Here is a 25,353-nt window from a genome sequence, read left to right on the forward strand (position 1 = left end):
AAATTAATACAAAACACGCAAAAGGCACAGCAATGAGGAAAATATAATCTCTCCTTATTAAACTTTATGTTAAGTATTCACGAGAATGTATCTGCAGGCCATATATAGCCAATGGGAGTTGTAGCATTATGAGTATGCATTTTTTCCTTCTTTGTTGAGCCAAAAAAGAAGGAATAAAAGTGGAAATGATGAAATGGTAATTTCAAATTCTGTAAGCTCAATTGTTTTTAATGGTTTAATTACCATAGGTGGGGAGTCGCATATTCACAGAAATCAAATATTTACTACAATTTCATTAGATAGCAACTTTTTTTTAATAAATGCAATAGTAGACATAATTATAAGCACCAGTTTTTACTGAGGCTTTATTTCTGAAAAGTAATGTCTACTAAATTATATTTTAATAGCACTAGAGAATCTTGTCACTTAAAGGAATCATATGGGCAATATGTTATAAAGTGAATAATCGTTCTGTAATTACAGAGTGAAATTTCCTCCAAACGTGCAGCAGTAACACCAGAAGTTTATCATGGAGCTCAAGTATCTTTTACCAATTAAAGATCTTAAAGAAAAACAAACACAGAGGCTGGAGTCTAACAAAGGCACAATTCAGAACTTCTATGCCATGTCATATCAGTGCTAAGTATCGTTTATGGTAATATCTACTAAGTGTTATATAACACATTAAATTGAAAATGGAAAAGGATTTCCCTTTATGTATAAAGAAGATATTCCACAAATCCATTAATTTGAAAATGTAACTCCTTATGTTTTAAAGAATTTCAGAGTAGCATTTTAAACACTGTGATACCTGGGACATCAGTATTGAGATGTGTTGCGTCTCACTTTACCTGGAAAACAGCGTGAGAACGAGAGGAGGTAGCATTCACATCCGTGGGATGTTGGGTCCTGTTCTTGTTTCCATCATCCAACAGCTGTAAAATTTCCTCGGAGGTTTTAGGCTAGAGAGTTTTGGAAAAGAAGCATTCATAAATTAACTTTCTAAAACTGACTCTCAAAAAAAATGATGTGACCTTGGGAGAGTGGCTTATTCCTCTCTTTATTTTGATTTCCTCATCTATAAAATGAATTGGCAGCACTTTATATATATTTTCTAAGGTTTCTTCCATCTGTAAATCTATGATGCTAAGTGCAAAAAAATCATAAATTTAAACAAAGTTGCTTTCTATAAATGTCTTAGGGTCTGTGGGGGGAAACAGGAGAAAACCTGTGGTTCCTAGTGTTTTACTCATATATTACTATATACTCATGTATTACTATATACACTAGTCCCTAGTGTATTACTATAATCTTAAAACTGAGAGGAATGCTGGGGTTAATTTTATCCATTACACTCATTGTGTATGAGAAAACTGGGTTTGAGAGGTTAGGTAGCTTGTACAAAGTCACAAAGCAACTTGTTTACAGATTAGAACCTGCTCCCTTTTCAAACAATTTATAAATCCCATTCTGGAAAAAGGGCAGGCAATTATTTTATCGTGTGCATATTTCAAATTAAATCACATTTTATTTGTGGCAACATAAAATAACTCAAAGTATACTTCCCTAATTATAATTTTCATATTTCATTTTTTGAAATACTTTCAGGTTTTTGAAATTAATTTCCTTTTTCTTTGGGAAAATAGATGGAAAACAAAAAGGAAATGGTGGAGGGTGCTTTAAAAATTATAGTTACTATCATTCTAATTAAAACAAACCATTCTACTCTATATACCTCATGGAATGTTAATCCCTGAACTACTACCCCTCTTTGGGCATCTTCACGGACAGCCAGTGGTCCTGAATTTGTTAGGAGATCACGAATTTGTTCATTGTATACCTTAAAATGAAAACAGAAGCAGTTGTTTAGTATTGATTAAAACGTATTGTCAACTTAGAAACATTAATGCTTTTTTTAAAACACACTTTTGTACCTTAGCATAGGCCTTTACCTTTAAGTATAAAAAGACCTCTCAACAGATTTTTTACTTCAAATTGGGGTCCATTTACTCACTCCTATCCTCCCATTATAGGTGAAAAAAATCTCATTTCCATTCATCCCACCTCTTTGGCCTTATATTGACACCTTTCCCTTATGAAGGTGAAATAAAGCCCAAATAACCACTGGTTTACAATTTAAAATCAAAGTTAAAGCCATCACAGACTAATTCATATCCCCAAAGTCAGTGACACATCACTCTCACTATTGTTTCCAGGAATAACGGGGGTAGGGGGTGGAGAAGGAGGTAATTTAGAGCCACGGTACATGTGGATGGCATTGTTTTGCTTTTTTCTATTTGTATCCCCAATGCTAAGCACAGTGCCTGGCACCTTGTAGGCACTGAACAAATGTTTATGGATTACTGTTTGTTGTGTCACGCAAAGAGGGCATCTGGAGACTTAAGTGATTTAGAGTGCAGTCAAATCACAAGTTTGAGGGTATAAAAGTCAGGAGTCAATTTATAATCCATCATTTAGAACTGATTTTTTTCATTCTTGAATTTAGTATTAACATCAATTTCAAGATAAAACGTATAGACAACCTTTAATTTTAAAATTTGAAAATAATCTTAGACTAGTTAAATAATTATAGAATTATAGAATATAGTGGTTTGGAAGAAGCTTAGGGAGACTGACTTTCTCATTTTACAAATAAGCAAAATGAGATCGTTTGCTCAAGGAGATAGAGCTGGTTAAGATAAGAGCTGGTGCTAACATGCAAGTCTGGATTCTTGTCAACTAAAACAAGTGCATTTCTGTGTTTTGGAGTTTCAGGGTTTTCTTTTTAAAACTAATTTTGGAAAACTCACTAATAGGCTAAAATCATAAGATTTAGAGGTGGAATCTCTGAGAGCATTTAGTATAGTACTTTATTTGAGGACATGTAGTCAGTCCCAGAGAAAAGTAACTTTTCCAAGATTAACCTAGGACCAAGTGGAAGAACTCTCCTTTATACTCATGATGACAAACTCCAAATGTAGCATTCTTTCCAATGATAACATTTTTATCTAAACAGGTTACCTTGATTTAAAGCAACTATTAATTCTATAATTTTACTAATTACCCACACTGTTATTGAAAAATGGAAAATTTACAGATGAAGAACTTCTATCACTGTGTCTCACCTGATAAAAAACTGATTTCTGCAGTCTTGAAAATGGCTCATATAGCCACTGATTGATAGATTCTAAATGAATCCAAATAAAGACAATTTCACTAAGTCCCTCATATACCGTAGAAAGATCAGAGCTCTTCACAAATCTTTTATTCTGACATTTCATACTTCATCACCTCAAATATCCTAACCAATCCACCAGAAACAGAAAACTAAATTGAAAAACTCATAAGGAGAAAAGGCTTCACATAAAGGATCCAACAAGGTAGAAGAGGAAAGGGTGCTATGTGTGTGATCCCTTCCTTCTCCTCCCAGAAATTCAAGGTTGAGAAGAAATCTCAGATAATAACTGTTTTTTTACAAGAATGTGACTAACACTGCCTCAGTGACACCGCTATAAAGTCATGCACTGAGCCTGAACACCTTTCAGCACAGAGAGCCCACCACCTCCTAAGACAGATCATTCCATTTTTGGAATGTAATTGTAATGGAAGCTGTCATTTTTATGAAGATTTTCATTTGGTCAACCATAAGTCTACACCTTTGCAACTTCAACTATCTTCTGCTCATAGTTCTACCTTCTTGGACCAAGCAATAATAAGCTGTACCCCTCTCTCATAATACTTAAGGAGAGGTATAACCCCTTCTCACTTCACTCTTACCCCTCAGTTTTCTCGTTTTCTGCTTAGTAAGATCACTTCTTAGTAAGATCATCCCCTTCTGGAATGCTTGGACAATTTTAATTTCTACAGACTGGGAATGAGATTTTAAGAAAAATACACGATATCTCTGATCTCTTTTCATAAGATCAAACGTCCTAGAGACATCTTTCCCTCTGTAAATATAGGGAAATCTTTGCATACTAATTATGCTGTATTCATAGATAGTGGAGCAATCATAATCAAATCAAATTAATCAGCAATCAAATTAAAAAGGTATTTAAAAAGGAAGGCTTGATAGAGGTGTGGATGAAGTGCCTATAGAATTAGCAGGATAGTGCAAATGTTAGGAAAAAAATGAGTCATGAAGCTTTACTAGGCTTATTTTAACAAAATTCTACTATAAAGAAAAGGAGACTTCCATAGAACTTTTTCCAGACAATTTACAAGCATACAAATTATTCTAAAAAGTAATCATTTCCTTCTTACCTCTAAGTAAGAGACTGTGATGTTACATACTTTCTCATCTTTCATCTCGTCCATGGATTTATAAAGGCCTAACATTGTCAGGTACATGACTCCAGGCTCCTCGGGTGACCCTAGCATTGTATGTGTCTTTCCAGCTCCAGTCGCACCATATGCAAGCACTAAATTTTCAGAAAAAGGTTTTTGGAATAAAAGATCATTGTTATGATAAAGCACAACTCCAGAGGACAACAATTTAAAGTCTTTTGGGTTTTCTGGGGGGAAAAGTTAGAGGGGAGGAAGGAAAGGGTACAGATCACTGATATAAAATTAAATGTATTATTGTGAAAACATGTATAGAGGAGGAAAAATTCAGTTTTGAATAAATTCAGGTAGAAAGTATTTATTAAAAAAATAAAAATCCAAACAACAAACTCTACCTATTCTTTAAAGCAGGGCTTCTTATACTTTTTCCACTCCTGACCCTATAAGGGGTTGTCACCCACAGTTTAAGAAGCGAGTTTAAAGCATGTAAAGCAGACTAGGAAAAGCTTTTCAATTAAAATACGTATATTTTATAGAACTAGAATTCAGAAATCATTTTGTCCAACACTCATTTTAGAGATGAAAGTGAGGACAGGGGGAAGTGGAAGTTCTCAGGCCTTCTGTCTCGAAGCCTAGCATCTCTTCTAACACAGGAAGCACAATGAGGTTCCATTTTGCTCTTTAAGTAATGAAAGCAAATTTAAAAGTGGACTCTAAGGACAAATTTTAGTAAAACTGGAAGAAAATTCCATGTTTCAAAATATTTAATAACTGATCTATATTTGTCCCCTGGGGAAATAGGAATTAAGAGAATTTCTAGAAGCAGAACCTAACTGTTCAAAGAAGTGTATCTGCTTGAAATTAAGAAGTATGGCATTTCTGAATGATTAAAGACTAAGGAGAACAATGACATATATTGTTAATAGAAAAAATATATACTTAATGGAACTTCTCCATTGCAACTTTTGCCCTCAGAATGACAAGGTTGGGTTGCTGATGTTAACTGGAGAAAGGTCCAGGATGTTAGATTTCTATGGGGCCTTGCATCCAGATGCGGAGATGTAAGAGGTGGCAAAAATATGAAATTAGAAAAATGGGGTATGATGGGGAAAATACAAGTGGTTAGACAAGCATCATGTCCTCATGAGGCCATTGGGCTCAGCATTCAGAGTCCTAGGGTGTTCTTCAGATGCTATGAATTGGAGATGGAAAGATGGAAGAGGGAGTCCATGTAGCAGTCTTGCCATTGCATCCTTAAACTCAGGATTCTCTGGTGAAATAAGATGAGCACAAGGTACAGAGAAGAGGTGTGAGCAGCCAGCAGGCTGCAGCCTCCAGCCTCCCCAGGAGGATAGCGGGTGTCGATGTTGAACACTGAAACCCACCAGAGAAGAAATGGGAATATAGAAAGTGTGCTTGCCTGTCCAATACAGGAGGGGCAATCTCTCTGCTTCCCTCTGTAAGTTTTCCCTGCAAGGTTTGATTCTGTCTTCCACATAGTTTGTTCTCGATCACCTCAAGATAGATGTAGTTATATTCACTATTATATGGGCAATAAAGAATGGGCCCATTGACTTCTTTTTTGTCTTGACATTTATACTGTCTTTGTATCTTAATGAAATGCTTTTGCATAACTGATGGCCCGAAACCACCATAATGGACCTTGGAAAGATAGTAAGACACCCCTGAAACAGAACTCTCAGATAGGATGGAGACCCTGTTGTTATTGTAACAATAAAAACAAAACAAAACTAACTGAGGTTAGGTTAGGTGGGCCATGAAGAAGTTGTAGGGGAGACACTCACTATAAATAATGAAAAAATGAGAGAAATTTCAAATACTACATGGCAGCTAGATTTGCTATACAAAAGGGAGACATCACGGAACTTTCTCATTCCAGACAACCACAAGGACTTTATTTAGGTGAACAATTATTAAGTTTTTACTGTAAGTCAAGTGTCATCAATATAAGAGTTACAAAAACATGGTACCTGCTCTCAAGAAGGTCACATTCTAATGTGGAGAAGATACACAAAAACTACATACAAGGTACAGAGAGTGTAAGGAGAAAGTGGAAACAGACTAGCAATTAAGGGGTGGGGTGGGAAGCCCTCCTTCGGAGGGTAGAATTTGAGCTGACTTCTGAAGGAAGCCAGGGCTGGAGGAGAGAGACAACTCCACTTATGGGGGATGGCAACGTGGCAAATGCTGACCTGGGAGATGGAGTGCCCTGTGTGAGGCTGGGATGGTCAGCTCCACCACAGTATCAACCTAGGTGGCTTCTCTGAAAGCATCAAGCGCAGACTAACAACACCTTGTCTAAAGGCATCTTTGTATACAAAGTAAGAGCAAGGAAATGAAAACTGGAGGAAACTAGTTACCAAGTACAAGCCATGATGATGTAAATAAGTTTCATATTCAGATGTTAAACTGGAAATATCAACTACCAACAATTCAGCAAGCTCCTATCATTTCAGAAAAATAGCCTGAAATCTACAGATAAAGCCAGTTGCGCTACTTCAGCTTAATTCTAGCACATATGAATTTGTCTGTTGATTATATCTGGGAGAAAGGCTAATAGGGAACTGAAAACATACAGGTGAGATTGATAGAAAAAATACAGCCAAAATTGTTAGATTACCTGTGCAATTATACCCATTTAAAAAACCATTAAGCACAGGCTTAGTGGTATGTTCAAAAACTTGAGACTGAGTGGAACTTTCATCAAAAACAGCATCAAAAACAAACTTAAGGTCCTTTCTTTTTCTTTTTGTAATATCTCGATTCATAGTTTTCTTCCCATGAAAGAAAGTGTCTTCTTCCTCTTTTGGATCAAAGACCAGCAAGCGCTCATCCACCACTTGGACCACCTTGTAAAAGCCAACAGCTTTTTCTTTCTGATTTTCAGGGCGCACACGAACGACCACTTTCATGTGATTACACACATCTTCTTGGGAGACTGACATTTTTACTTTATTTTGCTTCTTTTGCTTAATTGAATGCCTGATTTCTCTGAAATTCAATAACAACAATAATAATACATGGAGATTCTGATAAGTAACAAGATATTTTATTTCTTCACAAGTTGATTCAAATGTTAAGTATATACTTTATGCAGAGGACTGTAGTAGTAATGGGTGAGATAAAAAGATCAAATAAGATATGTGCATCATAACAGAACAAAATTATGGCAAATACACAGAATCATTCTTCTTCGAGTCGAATTCCATAATGATAATTTTTTTTTGGCTGTTAATTTCATTGTGGGATAATCAAATAGTCATTTAAGAGTTCTGTTTTTCAACACCACTTACTATACAAAATAACTATTTTCTCCATAAGCTAATGGGTCAACATTCAAGCAATGGTTTGTATTTTACAATTGTAGAAAAAAAAGTTCAAAAATGGCAAGTCCATGACTTTTCCAGTTGTACTGATATGTACAATTTTACATAATACCACTTCCACCCTGTAGCACTTAAGATATGATAGTTATAATGACTAGGAGAATCCTCATTATCTTAGTTTCAGCTTGAACAAAAGATGTTTTTAACAGGGGTTCTTAACCTGGGGTCTGTGAACTTTTTTTTAATAAATATTTTGTTAACTGTATTTCAGTAGAATTGATTTCCTTCATATAATCCTATGCTCATATAATCCTATGTCTTTCTATTTTGTATGTAATCCTAGTCCTTTGTATTTCATGCATTTACAAACATTTTGAGATGGGGTATGTAGGCTTCAAAATGACTTCCAGAGGGATCCTTGACACAAGATAAGTTAAGAACCTCTGGCTGAGTCTAGTAAATCATGGATAAGCTGGTACTAAAAGTCCTTGTTATTTCTTTTCACCAAGATAATAGCAATACTTTAATTTGAAATGAAGGTATGGATAGGAACTTTCAGTTAGGTCTGATTTGAAGAGAGCAAAGGAAGTGATTCATTTCTTTTTTATTTCTCTTTGCTTTTTGGAGGGAGGCAGGGCAATTGGGATTAAGTGATTTGCCCAAGGTCACATGGCTAGTAAGTGTGTGAAGTGTCTGAGGCTGGATTTGAACTCAGGTCCTCCGGACTCCAGGGCCCATGTTCTATTCACAGTGCCACCTAACTGCCCTGAAGTGATTGATTTCTTGACCATTTGCAGGGAAAAAGGAACTTAGTAGGAGACCTCTAGGCACCAGAGAAGGGCTATTAGGGTCAAACTGTCCCTACCTGGCTCTCAGATACAAATAGTTCCAAAGAGTCAGGATTAAGCTGGCCAGAAACCTGAAGGCACTGATTTAGAACTATCACAGTATAGCTTTCCATTTTTTATGGAGTTCTGACACATAAATTTATTTTAAGTATTGCACAAATACATTACTGTTCAGTGATCAACGATGCCATCAGGTCAATCAGTATCAGAGTGGGTTGATGAAGGAGCCCTGAATTTAGCACCAAAGTTCCTTAGACAGATCTTCAACTCTGCTACCTACAAACTGTATGACCTACAACAATTAATCTTTGTGGGCCTCAGTCTCCTCCTCTGAAAAATAAGGAGATTAGACCAGAGGGCAGGAAAAGGCAAGGAAGGCCACAGTAAAATAAAATTTCTCAACCTCAGATTGAAGCGATTTCTCTCTTTTGAGCCGAGAGCCTCACAAACCTCTCTTAAAGGCACTTACATGAATTTTATTTATTTGTAGACATGGGGGGACTGGTACCATTTTAGAGATCTCCACATCTCTAATGCCTAGCACATCACATTCACATAGTAAGTGCTCAATGAATATTTGTCAAATCAAATGATCTAGAAAATGGCTCAGAATTAGAAAGTAAAAAAAGGCCTTTGAACAGACCATGTAGGATGTTTAATGACCTTGCAATAAAACATGTTTTTTTACTCACAAGGAGAAACCTTGTGTCTCTCACTCAGAGGGACTATTATTACTTTAGATAATAATAAACAGAATAAGCTAAGGTTTTTGGAGTTCTATCCCATAAAAGATTACTGTGCTCTTCATAAAAAGGTCATAGTCAAAGGCTTTATGTTTCTAGGAACCAGAACCTATAGGTAACCAAAAAAAAAAAAAAGCCAAATGTAGCTGGTGAAAGTCATGTGGATTACACAACCACCATCAACAAGGGGAACTAAGCACAGCAAGAATAAGGGCCAGCCTGTTCATATACAGGCAAGTTCTTCTGGCTTGGTGACTGTAAACTGCAGGCCTAAGAAAGGCCAAGGACTGAGGGACCTTCTTCACCTTCCTCATTCTTGTGTCTCCCTGCTATCTTGGGGGGTTAAGGTCAGACATAGGAGGGTTTATCTTGTCTATGTGTCCTTAGGAGAGAAAACCCTGCCCTACGTAGGGTGGGATTCCCATCTGTGTTTCTGGGTGTGGGACCTGGGCTGCCTGGATCCCTAAAGGACAAAATGAGGAAGTTCCTCAAAATGAGTTCCTAGACTTGACTATCTCAGCAGGTATCAGTATCCTCCAGCTTTTAGCTTTGAAATATAAAGAGATAGCAGTACTTTCACTAGGAGGAGGGGCGAGAATTGGTTACTTTCATTCCAAGAGCCAGATTCCAGGGGAGTTTGGGTTTCTTCAATTTTTGGAAATACCTTCTTTTCCCAGAATAGAGACACATTTCCTTCCTTGTTTTTTCACACTTTTTTGACTTCCAAATCCCACCTAGGGATCTGAGTTTCAATTCTCACCAGGGAGACTCAGATCAGCTTGCAAATAATGAACATCAGAAGGAAAGCTTCCCACTTACCAAGTACTCTCTGCTTAATGTCCTCTTTTCCAATTAGGATTCATCCAACCCTACTGCACATTCATCACGATTTTAGGTGCTGGGGAGGTGACAGTACAACAGGAAGGGAAGAACAGCAATGAAACATTAGTAACACCATTTCTTCCCCCATAGGGGCTGATATTTTTAACAGGGGGTCAAACAATACACAAATGATACACTTTAGCAGAAATAATACAAAGACATCCATGATTAAACTCAAATGTACGTGGTACAAATAGGCTAGAGACAGGGATAACTCTGTTAAGTATTAGAAGATAGGTTTGGACAAAGAGGGATTAGATTTTAGACTTTATCCTTGAAGCAAATGCAATCAAAAGTTTTAGAGAAAGGGACTAACAGGACGAGATAAAATTCCCAGGATCTTAGTCTGGAAAGTTAGAAAATATGAAATAAGGAGGAATTCCTGGGCTGGTTTAGATGGGGCCATACAACATATAAATTAATCCTGAATCATGTCTAATGAGAAAATGATGGAATCCTAATAAAGTTGTCCCCAGCCCCAATATTCTACTTCCTTATGGATCCCACTGACCAGCAGGCACGTCCTGATTTAATCACACAATCTGGCTTTAACCATACCACAGGCCCCCAGACTCAATGTAGCCACTGCTCCCAAATCCAATTTACATATTTGAACAAGTGTATTTTTAAACTCAACCACAATCACATCACCCATTTAGCCCAAAACAGGACCATAATACCTCCCTATCCATCTTGACCAGACAACCACAATAGCTAGCCAATCAGAGGACACACAATCAGGATGTTTGACCAGTGAACCATAGAAGGGACCCCTCCCCATTACCTAATCCCTAACAAATTCTTCCTGCCTTTTTAATATTCCTAATTTCTGTTGCATAAGCAGCACCACTACACTATAAATTTGCCTATGTGGTCTTACTAAGTTGCTGGTTCCTCTTGGAACCTTGCCCAACTCTGAGGGGTGTCAATCCCCAATACATGCCTGTACTTGGATTAGAGGTTATCTGACTGAATTATTTGAGATGGTGCCACCACAAGACATCATGAAATCACAGTAAGAAGGTGAACAAATGCTAATACTGTTCTTAATCTGTCAGGAACATAGGTGGATTCACCAAATTTTACTCAACTGAAGTATCCCTACCAGTGGCAGGTTCTGAAATTAATCATCCCAGCCTTGTAAATACTGGTCTTTTGTTGAAAGAGCAATCTTTACGGTTGCTTTGGGGATGAGAAAAGCACCTCCTATATGCTACGTACTTTACCTTCCTTACAGCTCTGGGAGGCGGGTGCTATGAAACCGAGGCAAGGAGAGGTCTGGTGACTTACCCAGGGTTATACAGCAAGTATGTGCCTAAGTCTGGATTTGAACTTAGGCCACGCTACCTAGCTACTGTGCTAGTTAAATATATGTTCCTTAGGGCTTAGAAAACTTCCTTACTACTGGTAAGAAATTCAGAAATGTTTTTTCACAACATCGATACGGATTTGAGTGAGAAGGGACCTTAGAGGCCACTGAATCCAATCTTTTCATTTTAGAGATGAGGAAATTGAGACACATTGAGGTTAAGTGACTTGCCCAAGGTCACAGAGCTGGTCAAAGTTTCTGAGGTAGGTCTTCCTTATGCCAACCCCAGTTCTGCATCCAGTATACCATCAATGTACCCATCTTTCTCAGAGATGGAAAGGTATTCAGAGATCAAAGTCTACCTGGCACAATAATCCCCTGCAAAACACACTCTTCTAACCTCCACTTGCATTTATCCCTATTAAATCTCCTCTCAACAGAGTGAGCCTGAGTCTTGAGTTGTCCAAAACTTTTGGTGTCTTGTCAGGTGACATGTTGACAAGCATGTCTCACTCAGTTCTGGGTCACCTGCAAGTTGGATAAGCAAGTCACCAATAAAAATGCTGGCAACCCAGAGTTACGTACAGACACATCAGCTAGACCTCCATTTCTGAGCCGAGTTTTCTTGGGAGTCCAGTCATAGAACCAGCTACACATTCACCTAAATATACTGTCACATAGCTGACAGTTCTCCATCTTGTGCATAAGAACAACAGGAGAAATTCTGTCAAACATTTGGCTAAAATTTAAGTAATGGATATCTGTAACATGTTTTTCACCAACTGGTGTAGTCATCTTGTCCAAAAAAGAAGGTTTACATGACCTGTCTTCAATTACAATCACAGAATCCTCCCTCGAGGCAAAGAAAAACTGACCAACACAGCTGAGTGTCTTACAATATGTCAGTTATAGCCTGAACACATACAAGGCTTGACACATTCATGACAAAACTACACAGCCCTGCCTCACCTCAGTCCAATGCACTTGCAAGTCAAGACATCACCTTCCTGATGTCATTGGTCCTCTCTGAGAATGCAGGATGAACAACAATAATGCTGATGTTTATGATCATTGCTTCCTTTTTTTTTAATGTTTCCAAATCATACCTTTAATGTTACTAAAAAATCAAAGTCGAGATGACCATCTGACAGGATTCAGTCCTCTCTCTTCCTTATCTTGAAACAAGGCTAACCTTTGCCATGTTCAGTTCCTTAGCACTTCTCTCCCACTTTGGATACTCTTCCAGTCATTGAGAGTGAACCAAGATTCATATCTAGGAGCTCTTGAGAGGTAGTTCTTCTTGGCTTGACAACTCAACTCATTAAAAGTCATCAAAAGGTCATCAGATGCTCTCTTACTGTCTCCCTACTCACTTTTCGATTTCATTGTTCTTTCTATTAGCCATTTTTCTGAGTACTTTTCTAATCAAGTCAACAAGCATTTATGAAGGCTACTGTGTGCCCAAAAGATAATTTTCTTTTGCAAAGAAAACTAAATCAAAATAGGAATTAATTCAAACTTTTAATCATTGTCTATTAACATCCTCCCAACCACCTTGAGCACCAGTCCTATACTTTGTTTTATGACTCTCCTGCAATATACCATATAGCTGAATTTTTTCTTTTCCTTAGCATTCCTCCTAGCTTCAGTTTATTTGAGCTTTAGACCTCTGGTTATTATTCTGACTAGATCACGCTTCAACTTTTTATTCATTCATTCATCAAAAATCTACTAAGCACTTACTATAAGAAAGGTACTGTCCTGGTCATCAGTAGCACAAGGAGAAAAACACAATAAGTCCTTACCCTGAAGGATTTTGAACAGGAAAGGTACAACATACAGGAAATGCAAAGGATCTCCCTCACTCCTGCCCTGGTGGAGGGAGATAATTAAGGGGACAGAAGAGATCAGGAAAAAGTAGGAGGTAGCACTTGGAAGATTCTAGGAATTCCAAAAGATGATGGTAAAGAGGGAGACATCCTGGAGGTAAAGAGAACCTGTGTAAAAAAGCATGAAGGCAGAAGATGGAATACTGTGTATGGGAAATAGCAAGCTGGTAAAGTTTTTGTTGTGTGCATGGAGAGGTCAGATAATCGGAAATGTTTAGAAAGGGTAGGGTAAAGGGCTTTAATCTCAAACAAGGGAATTTTGTGACACTAGGAAGCCACTGAAAATTCTTGAGCAGGGCAGCAATATGGTCAGATCTGTGCCAGGACAAGGCTGACTGGCTGTGGGGAAGGGAAGAAGGACAACTAAGTGAGACAGTGAAGAGTCCAGGATGATGCCTAGGTTTCAAGCATAGGTGAGAATGGTGGTTCCCTCAACAGAAACAGAGAAGTTAGGAGAAAAGAGTGGATCTTGAACAGCAAAGAACTGTTTGAGATAGACTGAGGTTGAGATGCAATGGGATAGCCAGCAGCCAGTTTGTGATGAAGGACTAGAAGTCAGGGAAGAGAGAGACGAAGACTGGATATTTGGGAATCGTTTGCTTAAAGATGATACTGGAACTCACTGTGCACAGAAAGAGGGAAGTTGGGAGGAAGGGCATGTTCAACAGGAGAGAGAAAGTCTGATTTGGATATGCTGAGTTTTAGATATCAATAGGATGTCCAGTACCCAGAGATAAGGGGAAATGGAGGTTTGGGATTCCCAAAGAAGAAATAAGGCAGTGGGAAAAAATCTCCAAAGGAGAGAGTGTAGAAAAGAGAAGAGGACTAGTGCGAACAGACCTCTGTACACGCCCACATGTGGAGAACAGGAACTGAGGATAAGAATGAAAAGGCTCAGTCAGCCAGGAGAAAGAGAATGAGAGAGAAGCTTAGAGGAGAGAGAATACCGGTGAAGCTTTGGTGGGTCAACAGTGTCACATGCTGCAAGAAGACTGCCTAGGACTGAGGAATTAGAAAAGATTATTTTGGGGCGGCCAGGTGGCTCAGCGAGTAAGAGCACCGGCCCCAGTGTCGGGATGACCTGGGGACTGAATCCGGGCTCAGATACTTAGCACCACACCCAGAAACAGCTGGCCGTGTAACCTTGAGCAAGTTACTTAACCCCGATTGCTTTAAAAAGAAGATCATCTGACAACAATTGTTACTTGTGGCCTCAGAGAAAACAATTTCAGGGGAATGGTAGGGTCAGAATCCAGATCAAACAGTTACCTGAGGGGATGGTGAACAAGTTCTGATGGTAAGTACAGACTATTCCTCCTAAAAGACTAGATCTGAAGGGAGAATGAGAGTTATAGTTTGAGGTTTTTATTTTGCAAAGGATTGGGGGGGGGGAGGGGTATCTGAACATTTGTAGACAAATGGGGAGGTAAAAGAGGCCGAAGAAGAAATATAGCAGGGATGATCAATGAAGTACTAAGGCCAAGGGAGGATGGGACTAAGAGCAGTCTGAGAGCTTAGCCTTGACAGGGAAGAGCACCTCATCCATTAAGATAAAGAGGAGCTCAAACTATGGAAAAGTTTTGAGATCTTCAGGATGGGAGAATGGAAAGTTCAGTCAATCAACATACATTTTATTCAGCACCTAATATGTTTCAGAACCTTGGTGCTAGAGGTACAAAGACAAAAATGAAGCTATTCCTGACTTTCGTGATTCTAACAGAAGTGACACCATGTACAGGCCACACACAAAACAGACACAAGGTACCCTGGGGGCATTAGCATTCAGGGAAAAGGAAGGGAATACTGCAGAAGAAAGCTGTTAAGTCCTTAAGGAAGCCACTGCCTGCAAGAGTCAGAGGTGATGAGCAAAAGCATTCCAGGTTTAGAGAATGTCCAGCACCCAGGTGTAGAGAGCTGGTGTGGATGGAGCTTTGTATCATGTGTGAGCTGGAGCAAGAAGCCCAGTATGGCTAGAGCTCCAAGTGCAGGGAGGAAAAGTGTGAAAGGAGACTGGAGAGGCGGATGGATGGGGCTTCTAGGGCATGAAGACTTTTAAATGCCAAAAGAATACACTATACATATACACATATATACATATATACATATATATATATAGATATAGATATAGATATAGATATATTTGCTTTTTGGAGGGCAATTGGGGTTAAGTGACTTGCCCAAGGTCACATGGCTAGCTTTTGTGTTAAATGTCTGAGGCCGGATTTGAACTCAGGTCCTCCTGACTCCAGGGCCAGTGCTCTATTCACTGCATAACCTAGCCACCCCTGAATACACTATATTTGATACACTGGAGTTTACTGAGTAGGGGTGAGGGACATGGTAAGAACTACATTTTAGGAAAATCACTGTGGTGCCTATGTGGAAGATAGACTAGAAGACGGGAGAGGTAAGAAGGGAAATTAGTCATCTGCTACAATTCTTCATGGGAAAGATAATAAGGGTCTGAACTAGGAGAAGGTTACATGAGTGGAGAAAAGGGGCTGTATTCCAGATGTGCTGGGGAGGTCAAAGTGACAAAATTTGGCCCAAAGTAATTAGATATTTACGTTGAATGACATTTGACAAGGAGATGAGAATGACATGTAAGTGACTGGGAGAATGGTGGTGTTATCAGCAATAAGATGAAACCTGAAAGTGGGGTAAGTTTGTTGTCAGGATGGTCAAGAAGAAAGGAAGATAATGAATTCTGCTTTGGACATGTTGAGTTTAAGAGACCTATGGCTATCTAGCCCTATGTATCTATTAGGTAACTGGTAAGGTGGGACTGAAAATCAGGGCTGGATAGAGATCTGGGAGTCATCTGCATGGTGATAGAAAATTAAACCACAGAGGGGGCAGAGTCAAGATGGCAGAACAGAAACAGGATTTCCATGTGGCTCCTGCTTCCACCTCCTCTCATTCATGTAAAAAATGACTCTAAATAAACTTTGGAGCTACAGAACCCACAAAATGACAGAGAGAAAGTGACTTCCTGATGAAGACAGCCCGGCAGGCTGGCAGGAAGGGACCAGCGCAGCACTCTGGGAGCTGAGCCCAGGCCCACGTGAGCTAGAGGTTTTAGCCTCAGGGCAGCCACAACCAGCCACCAGCTGGAGGGACTTCAGATCACAAGCAGCTGTGGCAGTTTCCAGAATTATCAAACTCATAGGTGCTAGGGACAAAGTGAGAAATCAGTGCAGTGTGGACTTTGGGAACAGGGAGTTCAGGAGTGTGATCCAGCCTTTACACCCTGGAGGGAGAAGCAGGTGAGGCTCCATGGCCATGCAGCAGCTGCCGAGTAGCTGCTTCAGAGCTCCTGGCCTACAGATTGTAGGGGGACCAAGCGACCTGTCTGAGGGGTAATAACTCTTGCTTTAACCTGGTAAGATCTGGATTGCTGCCTAGCGTGGAGGTCCTGGAGTGCGTGAGCAGCTTGCCAGAGCATGTGGAGGCTTTAGAGAGGGCACCCACCTAATAGCTCCAGCAGCTGCTAAAACCCCAGAGATTGGGACAAAGCTCCCTTCTCTAGCAGCAGAAGTCTACTGTGGCAAAAAGCTCAAAAGTAAAGTAATTGAGTGGCAACATGAGCAAGCAAAGGAAGCAAAGCAAGCAGTGCAATCCGTTATTAGACTTCTATTTGGGGACAAAATGGATCAAAGCATGGAACAGGAGGAAGACAACAAAGTCAGAACTCCTACACCAAAAGCTTCCAAGAAAAATATGAGCTGGTTACAGGCCATAGAGGAGCTTAAGAAGGATTTTGAAAAGCAAATAAGAGAAATGGAGGAAAAATTGGGAAGAGAAATGAGAATGATGCAAGAAAAATATGAAATGAGATTCAACAACCTGACTGAAGAAAATAACACCTTAAAAAATAGACTAACTCAAATGGCAAAAGTGGCTCAAAAAGGAAATGACAAGAATGCCTTAAAAAGCCAAATATGCCAGATGGAAAAAGAATCTCAAAAGCTCACTGAAGAGAATCATTCCTTCAGAATAAGATTGGAGCAAATGGAAACTAGTGACTTTATGAGAAATCAAGATACTATTAAACAGATACAAACAAATGAAAAAATAGAAGGCAAAGTGAAATATCTCATAGGAAAAAACACTGACCTGGAAAATAGATCCAGGAGAGATAATTTAAAAATTATTGGACTACATGAAAGTCATGATCAAAAAAAGAACCTAGAAATTCTCAAGGAAAAATACCCTGATGTTTTAGAACCAGAGGGCAAAACAGAGGTTGAAAGAATCCACCGATCACCTCCTCAAAAAGATCCCAAAAAGAAAACTCCTAGGAATATTATAGCCAGGTTCCCGAGTTCCCAGATCAGGGAGAAAATATTACAAGCAGCCAGGAAGAAACAATTTGAATACTGTGGAAACACAAGCAGGATAACATAGTATCTGGCAGCTTCTACATTGAGGGATCTAAGGGCGAAGAATATGGTAATCCGGAGGTCAAAAGAGCTGGGATTAAAACCAAGAATCATCTACCCAGCAAAACCGAGTATCATGTTTCAGGGTAAAGTATAGTCATTCAATGGAATAAAGGACTTTCAAGCATTCTTGATGAACAAACCAGAGTTGGATAGAAAATCTGACATTCAGATACAAGAAGCAAGAGAAGCATGAGAAGGTAAACCAGGAAAAGAAATCGTAAGGAACTTATCAAAGTTGAACTATTTACATTCCTACATGGAAAACCGATAATTGTAACTTATAAAAATTTTGTCAGTATTGGAATAGTTGAAGGGAATATAAATGTATATATGTATATATATATATATATATTTATATGTCTATATAGGAGGGTATATGGGCATATGAATACATATGTGAATGTATGTATATATGTTTATAGGTATACATAGAGGGCACAGGACCAATTTAATAGGAAGGGGTGATACTTAAAAGGTGAAATTAAGAGGTGAGAGGAATATAATGAGAGGAGATGAGGAGAGACAGAAATGGGTTAACTATCTCATATAGAAGAGGCAAGGGAAAATGGGTACAATGGAGGGGAAGAACAGGAAGGCAAAAGGGAATGGGTCAACCTTATTCTCATTGAATTTGGCTTAGGGAAGGAATGACATACACACTAAATAGGGTATCTCACCCTCCAGGAGAGTAGGGGGGAAGGGGATGAGGGGGGGATGATGGAAGGGAGGGCAGGCTGGGGGGGAGGGAAGTTGGAAGCACCCACTTTTGAAAAGGGAAAGGATCAAAGTAGAGAACAGAACTAGTGGGGGGTGGGATAGGAAGGAGGGAAATATAGTCAGTCTTTTATAATATGTCCACTACGGAAATGTTTTGCATAGCTACACATGTACAACCTATATTGAATTGCTTATCTTTCCAATAAGGGTGGATGACAGGGGAGGTAGGGAAAGAATCTGGAATTCAAAGGTTTAAAGTCAAATGTTTAAAATATATTATTATTATTATTATCTTACATGTAACTGGGAAATAAGATATACAGGCACTGGGGCATAGAGATCCACCGTGCCCTACTGGAAAGTCGGAGGAGGGGACATGGGGGGAGATATGGGAGAGAGCAGATTTGGGGAGGGGATATTCACTGGAATAGCCATTTTGAGGTGGTGCTGCAGGGGAAAAATGGAAAGAAAATTTGTAACTCAAAATCTTGTTGAAATGAATGATATAAACAACAAAAAAAAAAGAAAAAGAAAATTAAACCATGGGAACCCAAGTGAACCCAAATGAGAGATTAATGAGAACAGAGAAGAGGGCCCAGGACAGAGACTAGTAGTACAGCCATATTTAATGGATTTAACAGGAATGACAAATGAACAAAGAGACTAAAGGAGAACTCCCATAAGATGCCCCTCCCAGGATAAACTGATCACTAGAAATCTCATCATGCTACACTGAGCATCCTCCACCTCCTATCCCCTCTGATGGGCTTAAGGGTAGGGCACTCAACTCTATCTAAAGCTTTCCTTTCTAAGATGCTAAAGCTGTACTATGCAGCTCATTCTACTTTCTATCTGCAGCTTTGCTTGGCACTGTGCTGGGTACTGTGTGGTATGCTCTCCTTCATAGCTTCCTTTTGTGTGTTGATTTCTGTCATTAGATTGTAAGTTCCTTGAAGGCAGGGACTATCTTTTCCTTATTTGTATCTTCAGCATTTAGCACAGTGCTTGGTCCATATATCAGGTGTTTAATAAATGTTAATTGAATTGAATTGAAGGAGAATTAGGAGAGAGCAGTGTCATGAAAACCCAGAAAAGAGAACTCCTGGAGGAGAGGGTAGGCAGCAGCATCAAATGATGAAGAGAGGTTAAAAAAGGATTGTTGTAGCAGTGGTGGTTGAGGGTTCAATCTTTCTTCTAATCTGAGAAAAAAGTTATTTGATTTGGCAATTAGAAGACCATTAGCAACTTTGGAGAAAGTTTCAATTGAATGAGGCTGAAAGCCAGACCTTGCGGGTTAAAAAGAGAGTGTGAGGAAGAAACGTGGAGACTCCATACAGATGGGTTTTTTGAGGAATTTGGCTGAAAAAGAAAGGAGAGAAGGAGGATGATGGTCAGTAAGGAGTAATGGGTTTTTAAAGGATGGATATGCCTTGGCTAAGTCTGTGTGCAGGAAGGAAGGAGCTTACAAGAAGAGATGAAGATAAGAATGAGAGAGAGAGGATGACTGGGTAGAGAATGTTACTGTTAGAGAAGAGAGGAAGGGATCAAGGAGTCCTGTAGAGAGCCTAGCTTTGGTGAGAAGGGTACCTCATCAAAGCCTGCAGGAAAGGAGGAAATGAGGGAGAATAAAGGGATTCACTTTTCTGTTAAAAGGGGCTGTAAGTGGAGGGCAGAGTTGAATATATGAGGAGAGAGAATGTTTGGAACAGCTGTTGTGGGTTGTTGTCTGCTTTGTGATTTTATGATCCTACAATGTGATTCCTATTTTTTCTAAGAAACACTAACTCAAATCAAATTACAGGGAAAACAGGTGTCATCTCTCATCTTCATAAAATAATTAGTTCCATACTTTAAGGAAAAGTATCTATGATCAGAACAGTATGGCCTAAGTGTGTGAGAAAGCCATGCTTCTTTTTTTTTTTTTAAAGCAATTGGGGTTAAGTAACTTGCCCAAGGTTACAGGGCCAATTATTTCTGGGTGTGGTGCTAAGTATCTGACCCCAGATTTGATCCCACCTGGCCGCCCCCAAAGCCATGCTTCTTAACAGTGATTACAAGCATACTCTCCACAATCACCCCGACTCTGAACAGGGCATTAAGACAAGATCACTGTTTAACAGTATAGATAATATTATATAATATGGAACAGCATACATCCTGCAGTATTTTTCCTAGCCCTTAGCCAATTTTTATTTTACTGATAGCAAACCAGCTCTTGATAGATTTACCTTCTCAGCAGTGCACAACCCTTGGCCAAGTGATCGCCTCTTTCAATATAGGGAAAAGCTTGACTGTTTCGATTTTCAGCCTCTTTCACTCTCTGTGATAATCCTTGCCTCCCAAGATCCTCAGGAAAGATCAGGCCAGCTGTCAGTGCTGCCCAGAGGAGTGCCTCTGTAAGTAAAGGTGGCAGGGGGACAGCTGACAGAAGCTTTTCTGTAGAACAGAATGAAGGGGCATGTCTGCTCTAGATGGGAACAAAATATACTTTGTAACAGTGGGGTCAAAGAGCACAGGGTTTAGATTCAGAAGCCCTGGTTTGGAACTTACTGTCTTCGTGCTCTTGAGCAAGTCAAGTCTCCTCTCTGGGCCCTGGTTTACTCATCTATAAAAAGAGATTATTGGGCTAATGTCAAAATTGTTGTTGTTCAGTCATGTCCAACTTTTTGTGATCCTATTTGGGGTTTTCTTGGCAAAAGTACAGGAATGGTTTGCCATTTCCTTTTCTAGCTCATTTTACAGATGAGGACACTGGGGAAAATGTAGGGTCACACAGCTAGTAAGTGCCTGACACTGGATTTGACTGAATATCTTCCTCTCAGTGTGGTGCACTATCCACTGTGCCACCACCTGTCTAAATTACTTCCCAGCAGGGGCGGAGCCAAGATGGCAGAGTAGAAGCAGGACCTCACCGAGGCTCTGGCTTCCACCTTCCCCAATCCATGTAAAAAGGGGACGCTAAACAAACTTTGGAGCTGCAGAACCCACAAAATGACACAGAGAAGCTAACCTCCACTGAGTACAGCTCGGCAGGCCAGCAGCAATCTGGCAGCGCAGTGCTCTGGGAGCCAAGCTCAGCCCCACGCAGAGGCTTTAGCCCCACACAGAGGCTTTAGCTCCAGGGTGGTCCTGACCAGCCCCCAGTCAGAGGGACCCCAGATCAGCAGCAGCTGTGGCTGTTTCCAGATTTATTAACACATAGATGCGAAGGACAAAGTGAGAGGTTAGTGCAGTCTGGACTTTGGGACCCAGTAAGTGGGAGCGCATGGCTTTTGCCCCCGGGGCGAGAAGCCGTGGAGACGCCCAGCACAGCCAGCCAGTGCCACATGGCAGCTTCAGCTCCTGGCCTGCAGAGTGTAGGGGGACCAAGTACCAGTCTGAGGGGTAATCGCTCTTGCTTTAACCTGCTTGGATCTGGACTGCAGTCTAGGGTGGAGGTCCTAGGGTGTGTGTCCAGCTTGCCAGAGTGTGTGGAGACCTCAGAGAGGGCACCCATCTAATACCTCCAGCAACTGAGAAAACCCCAGTGTTTGGGACGAAAGCTCCCCTGTCTGGTGGCAGAGTCCTACTGTGGCAAAAAGCCCAGGGATCAAGTGACTGAGGGGTGACATGACCAGGCAAAGGAAACAAAGCAGACAAAAGATTCCAACATTAGACTCCTATTTTGGGGATAAAAAGGAGCAAAGCATGGAATAGGAGGAAGACAATGAAGTCAGAACTCCTGCACCAAAAGCTTCAAAGGAAAATACGAGCTGGTTACAAGCCATAGAGGACCTTAAGAAGCAGATAACAGAAGTGGAGGAAAAATTGGGAAGAGAAATGAGAACAATGCAAGAAAATTATGAAATGAGAGTCAACAGCCTGAATGAGGAAAATAACACTTTAAAAAAGACTGACTCAAATGGTAAAGAGGCTCAAAAAGGCAATGAGAAGAATGCCTTAAAAAGCCAAATTTGCCAGATGGAAAAAGAATCTCAAAAGCTCAATGAGGAGAATCATTGCTTCAGAATAAGATTGGAGTAAATGGAAGCTAATGACTTTATGAGAAATCAAGATGCTGTTAAACAGATCCAAACAAATGAAAGAATAGAAGGCAATGTGAAATATCTCATGGGAAAAACCACTGACCTGGAAAACAGATCCAGGAGAGATAATTTAAAAATTATTGGACTACCTGAAAGCCATGATCAAAGAAAGAACCTAGAAATCATCCTCCAGGAAGTTCTCAAAGAAAACTGCCCTGATGTTTTAGAACTAGAGGGCAAAATAGAGGTTTAAAGAATCCACCGATCACCTCATGAAAAAGATCCCCAAAAGAAAACTCCTAGGAATATGATAGCCAGGTTCTGGAATTCCCAGATTAAGGAGAGAATATTACAAGCAGCCAGGCAGAAACAATTTGAATATTGTGGAAACACAATCAGGATAACCCAGGATCTGGCAGCTTCTACACTGAGGGATCGAAGGGCTTGGAATATGATATTCTGGAGGTCAAAGGAGCTGGGATTAAAACCAAGATTCGCCTACCCAGCAAAACTGAGTATCCTGTTTCAGGGGAAAATATGGTCATTCAGTGGAATACAGGACTTTCAAGCATTCTTGCTGAAAAAAAAAACCAGTTGAACAGAAAATTTGACATTCAGATACAATAAGCAAGAGAAGCACGAGAAGGTAAACAGGGAAAAGAAATCATAAGGAACTTATCAAAGTTGAACTATTAACATTCCTACATGGAAAAACAGTAATTGTAACTTATGAAACTTTTCTCAGTAGTTGAAGGGATTAGAAATATATACATATGTCTATATATGAGGGTATATGGGCATTTGAATACATATGTGAATATATGTATATATGTTTACAGTTATACATACATAGAGGGCACAGGACCAATTTAACAGGAAGGGATGATACTTAAAAGGTGAAATTAAGAGGTGAGAGAGGAATATAATGAGAGGAGATGGGGAGGCAGAATGGGGTAAACTATCTCATACAGAAGAGGCAAGGGAAAATGGTTACAATGGAGGGGAAGAATAGGAAGGCAAAAGGGAATGGGTCAACCTTATTCCCACTGAATTTGGCTTGGGGGGGGGAATGAAATACACACTGAATAGGGTATCTCACCCTCCAGGATAGTAGGGGGAAGGGGATGATGGAAGGGAGGGCAGGCTGGGGGGGGAGGGAAGTTGGAAGCACCCACTTTTGAAAGGGATGGGATCAAAGTAGAGAATAGAACAAGTGGGAGGTGGGATAGGAGGGAGGGAAATATAGTCAGTCTTTTACAATATATCTACTATGTTATTGTTTTGCATTAGCTACACATGTACAACCTATACTGAACTGCTTATCTTCCCAGTAAGCGTGGGTGACAAAGGAGGAAGGGAATGAATCTGGAATTCAAAGTTTTAAAATCAAATATTCAAATATATATATATATATATATATACACTATTATTAATACTATTTTACATGTAATTGGGAAATAAGATATGCAGGCACTGGGGCATAGAGATCCACTGGAAAAGGGGTATGGGTTCTCCCGTATGGGAGAGAGCAGATTGGAGGAGGGGATATCCTGTGGGACTGCTATTTTGGGGCGGTGGGTAGGGGAAAAACGGGGAGAAGATTTGTAACTCAAAATCTGGTGGAAATTAATGATGTAAATCAGAAGTTAAAACATTGGAAAAAAAAATTATCAAAGCAAAAAAAAAAAAGGCCTTTAAGAATGGAAAAAAAAAAAATTTATTCCCCAGCTATAAATTCTATGATTTCCTATGATGAAAGGTTAGTTATTTAGGAGTCAATTAGTTATTAAAATTTTTTCTTCAGAGCCCATATTCATTGAAATATTGTTTAGTGGTAAATCTAATGACCTTTTCTCAGCTGTTATTCTGTTAGAACTGTGTAGTACAGTACATAGATCTCTGGGGCTAGAGACAGGAAGAGCAGCTTCAGACACTAGCACTTACTTCCCAGGGTTACCATCGGGGCTTAAAAAATGCTTATTACCTCCCCACCCTACCCAATCCTTACTGGCCTTTCCCTGTAAGACACAGAAACCTGTAAGCTATCCTACCTTGGTGAAGGTACTTTCTCTATCTCCAAGGCTGAAAAGTCTTCCTGGATCCACTCCATTAAACTTGAATATCCCCTAAGGATCTGCCCTGGGCCCTCTTCTCTTCCCTTTTCTCTACCTTTATCTAGTTCTCTTAATATCAACACATCCAAAGGCCTATAGGACACCAACTTCAGGACTTCTAAAAAGGAGTGGTTACTTTCCTCCAAACCCCCTTTGTTGTAGTGGTGGTTGAGGGTGCAATCTTCTAATCATGAGCTCTGCTTTCTAGGAGTCATCCATGGCCCATATTTGATCATTTGCTATTAATTCAATCAATTCCTATTAATTCGATCTCCACATCTCTACCATCTGTTTCATTTTCTCTATTCATACAGCCTCTCCTCATTCAGGGTCTCATCACCACCTGCCTGGAATTCTACAATGCCTTTTTATTTGAGGGCCCTGCTTGTAGTCATTCCCCTTTCAAGCCATCTTCCTGTACAGAGCTGATGAAGCGCTATTTCTAAAATACCTATCTGATCATGTCAGGTCATCACTCAACAAACTTCAGTGGCTCCCTATTGTCTTCAGGATAAAATACGAAATCCTCTGGCTGTCAATCACAGTCCTCTCCAATATGGATTCCACTTACCTTTCAAGTAGTATGCTTATTAACCCCTTCCTGTACTTCTTTTGCCAGTCAAACTGACTTCCTAGCTGTTCCCCATCCATGACATCTCCTCTCCCAGCACTCTGTCTTTCTCTCAAGTATAGCTCAGATCTCACCTCATTATTTCCTTTTTTATGTTTCTATTCAAAGAATTTTCACTA

The 25,353-nt window shown here is 39.8% G+C and overlaps 1 protein-coding gene across 2 annotated transcripts in view; it reads right to left on the reverse strand.

The window, feature by feature from the left end:
- KIF18A (kinesin family member 18A) overlaps positions 1-25,353 on the reverse strand; it is a 108,637-nt gene that overhangs the window by 79,449 nt on the left and 3,835 nt on the right. For both annotated transcript variants that reach the window (XM_069091342.1, XM_069091341.1), the window contains exons 2-6: positions 10,042-10,120; positions 6,926-7,296; positions 4,264-4,421; positions 1,736-1,840; positions 852-962 (exon numbers count right to left, since the gene is read on the reverse strand). In XM_069091342.1, the coding sequence (XP_068947443.1) occupies positions 852-962; positions 1,736-1,840; positions 4,264-4,421; positions 6,926-7,250 (699 nt within the window). In that variant the 5' untranslated portion in view covers positions 7,251-7,296; positions 10,042-10,120. The remainder of the gene's footprint in view (positions 1-851; positions 963-1,735; positions 1,841-4,263; positions 4,422-6,925; positions 7,297-10,041; positions 10,121-25,353) is intronic.

Source organism: Petaurus breviceps, unplaced genomic scaffold (genome assembly GCF_028583685.1).
Source record: "Petaurus breviceps papuanus isolate PSGF00001 unplaced genomic scaffold, PetGlider_PUasm1.0 188, whole genome shotgun sequence".
In the NCBI taxonomy this organism is placed as follows: Eukaryota; Metazoa; Chordata; class Mammalia; order Diprotodontia; family Petauridae; genus Petaurus; species Petaurus breviceps.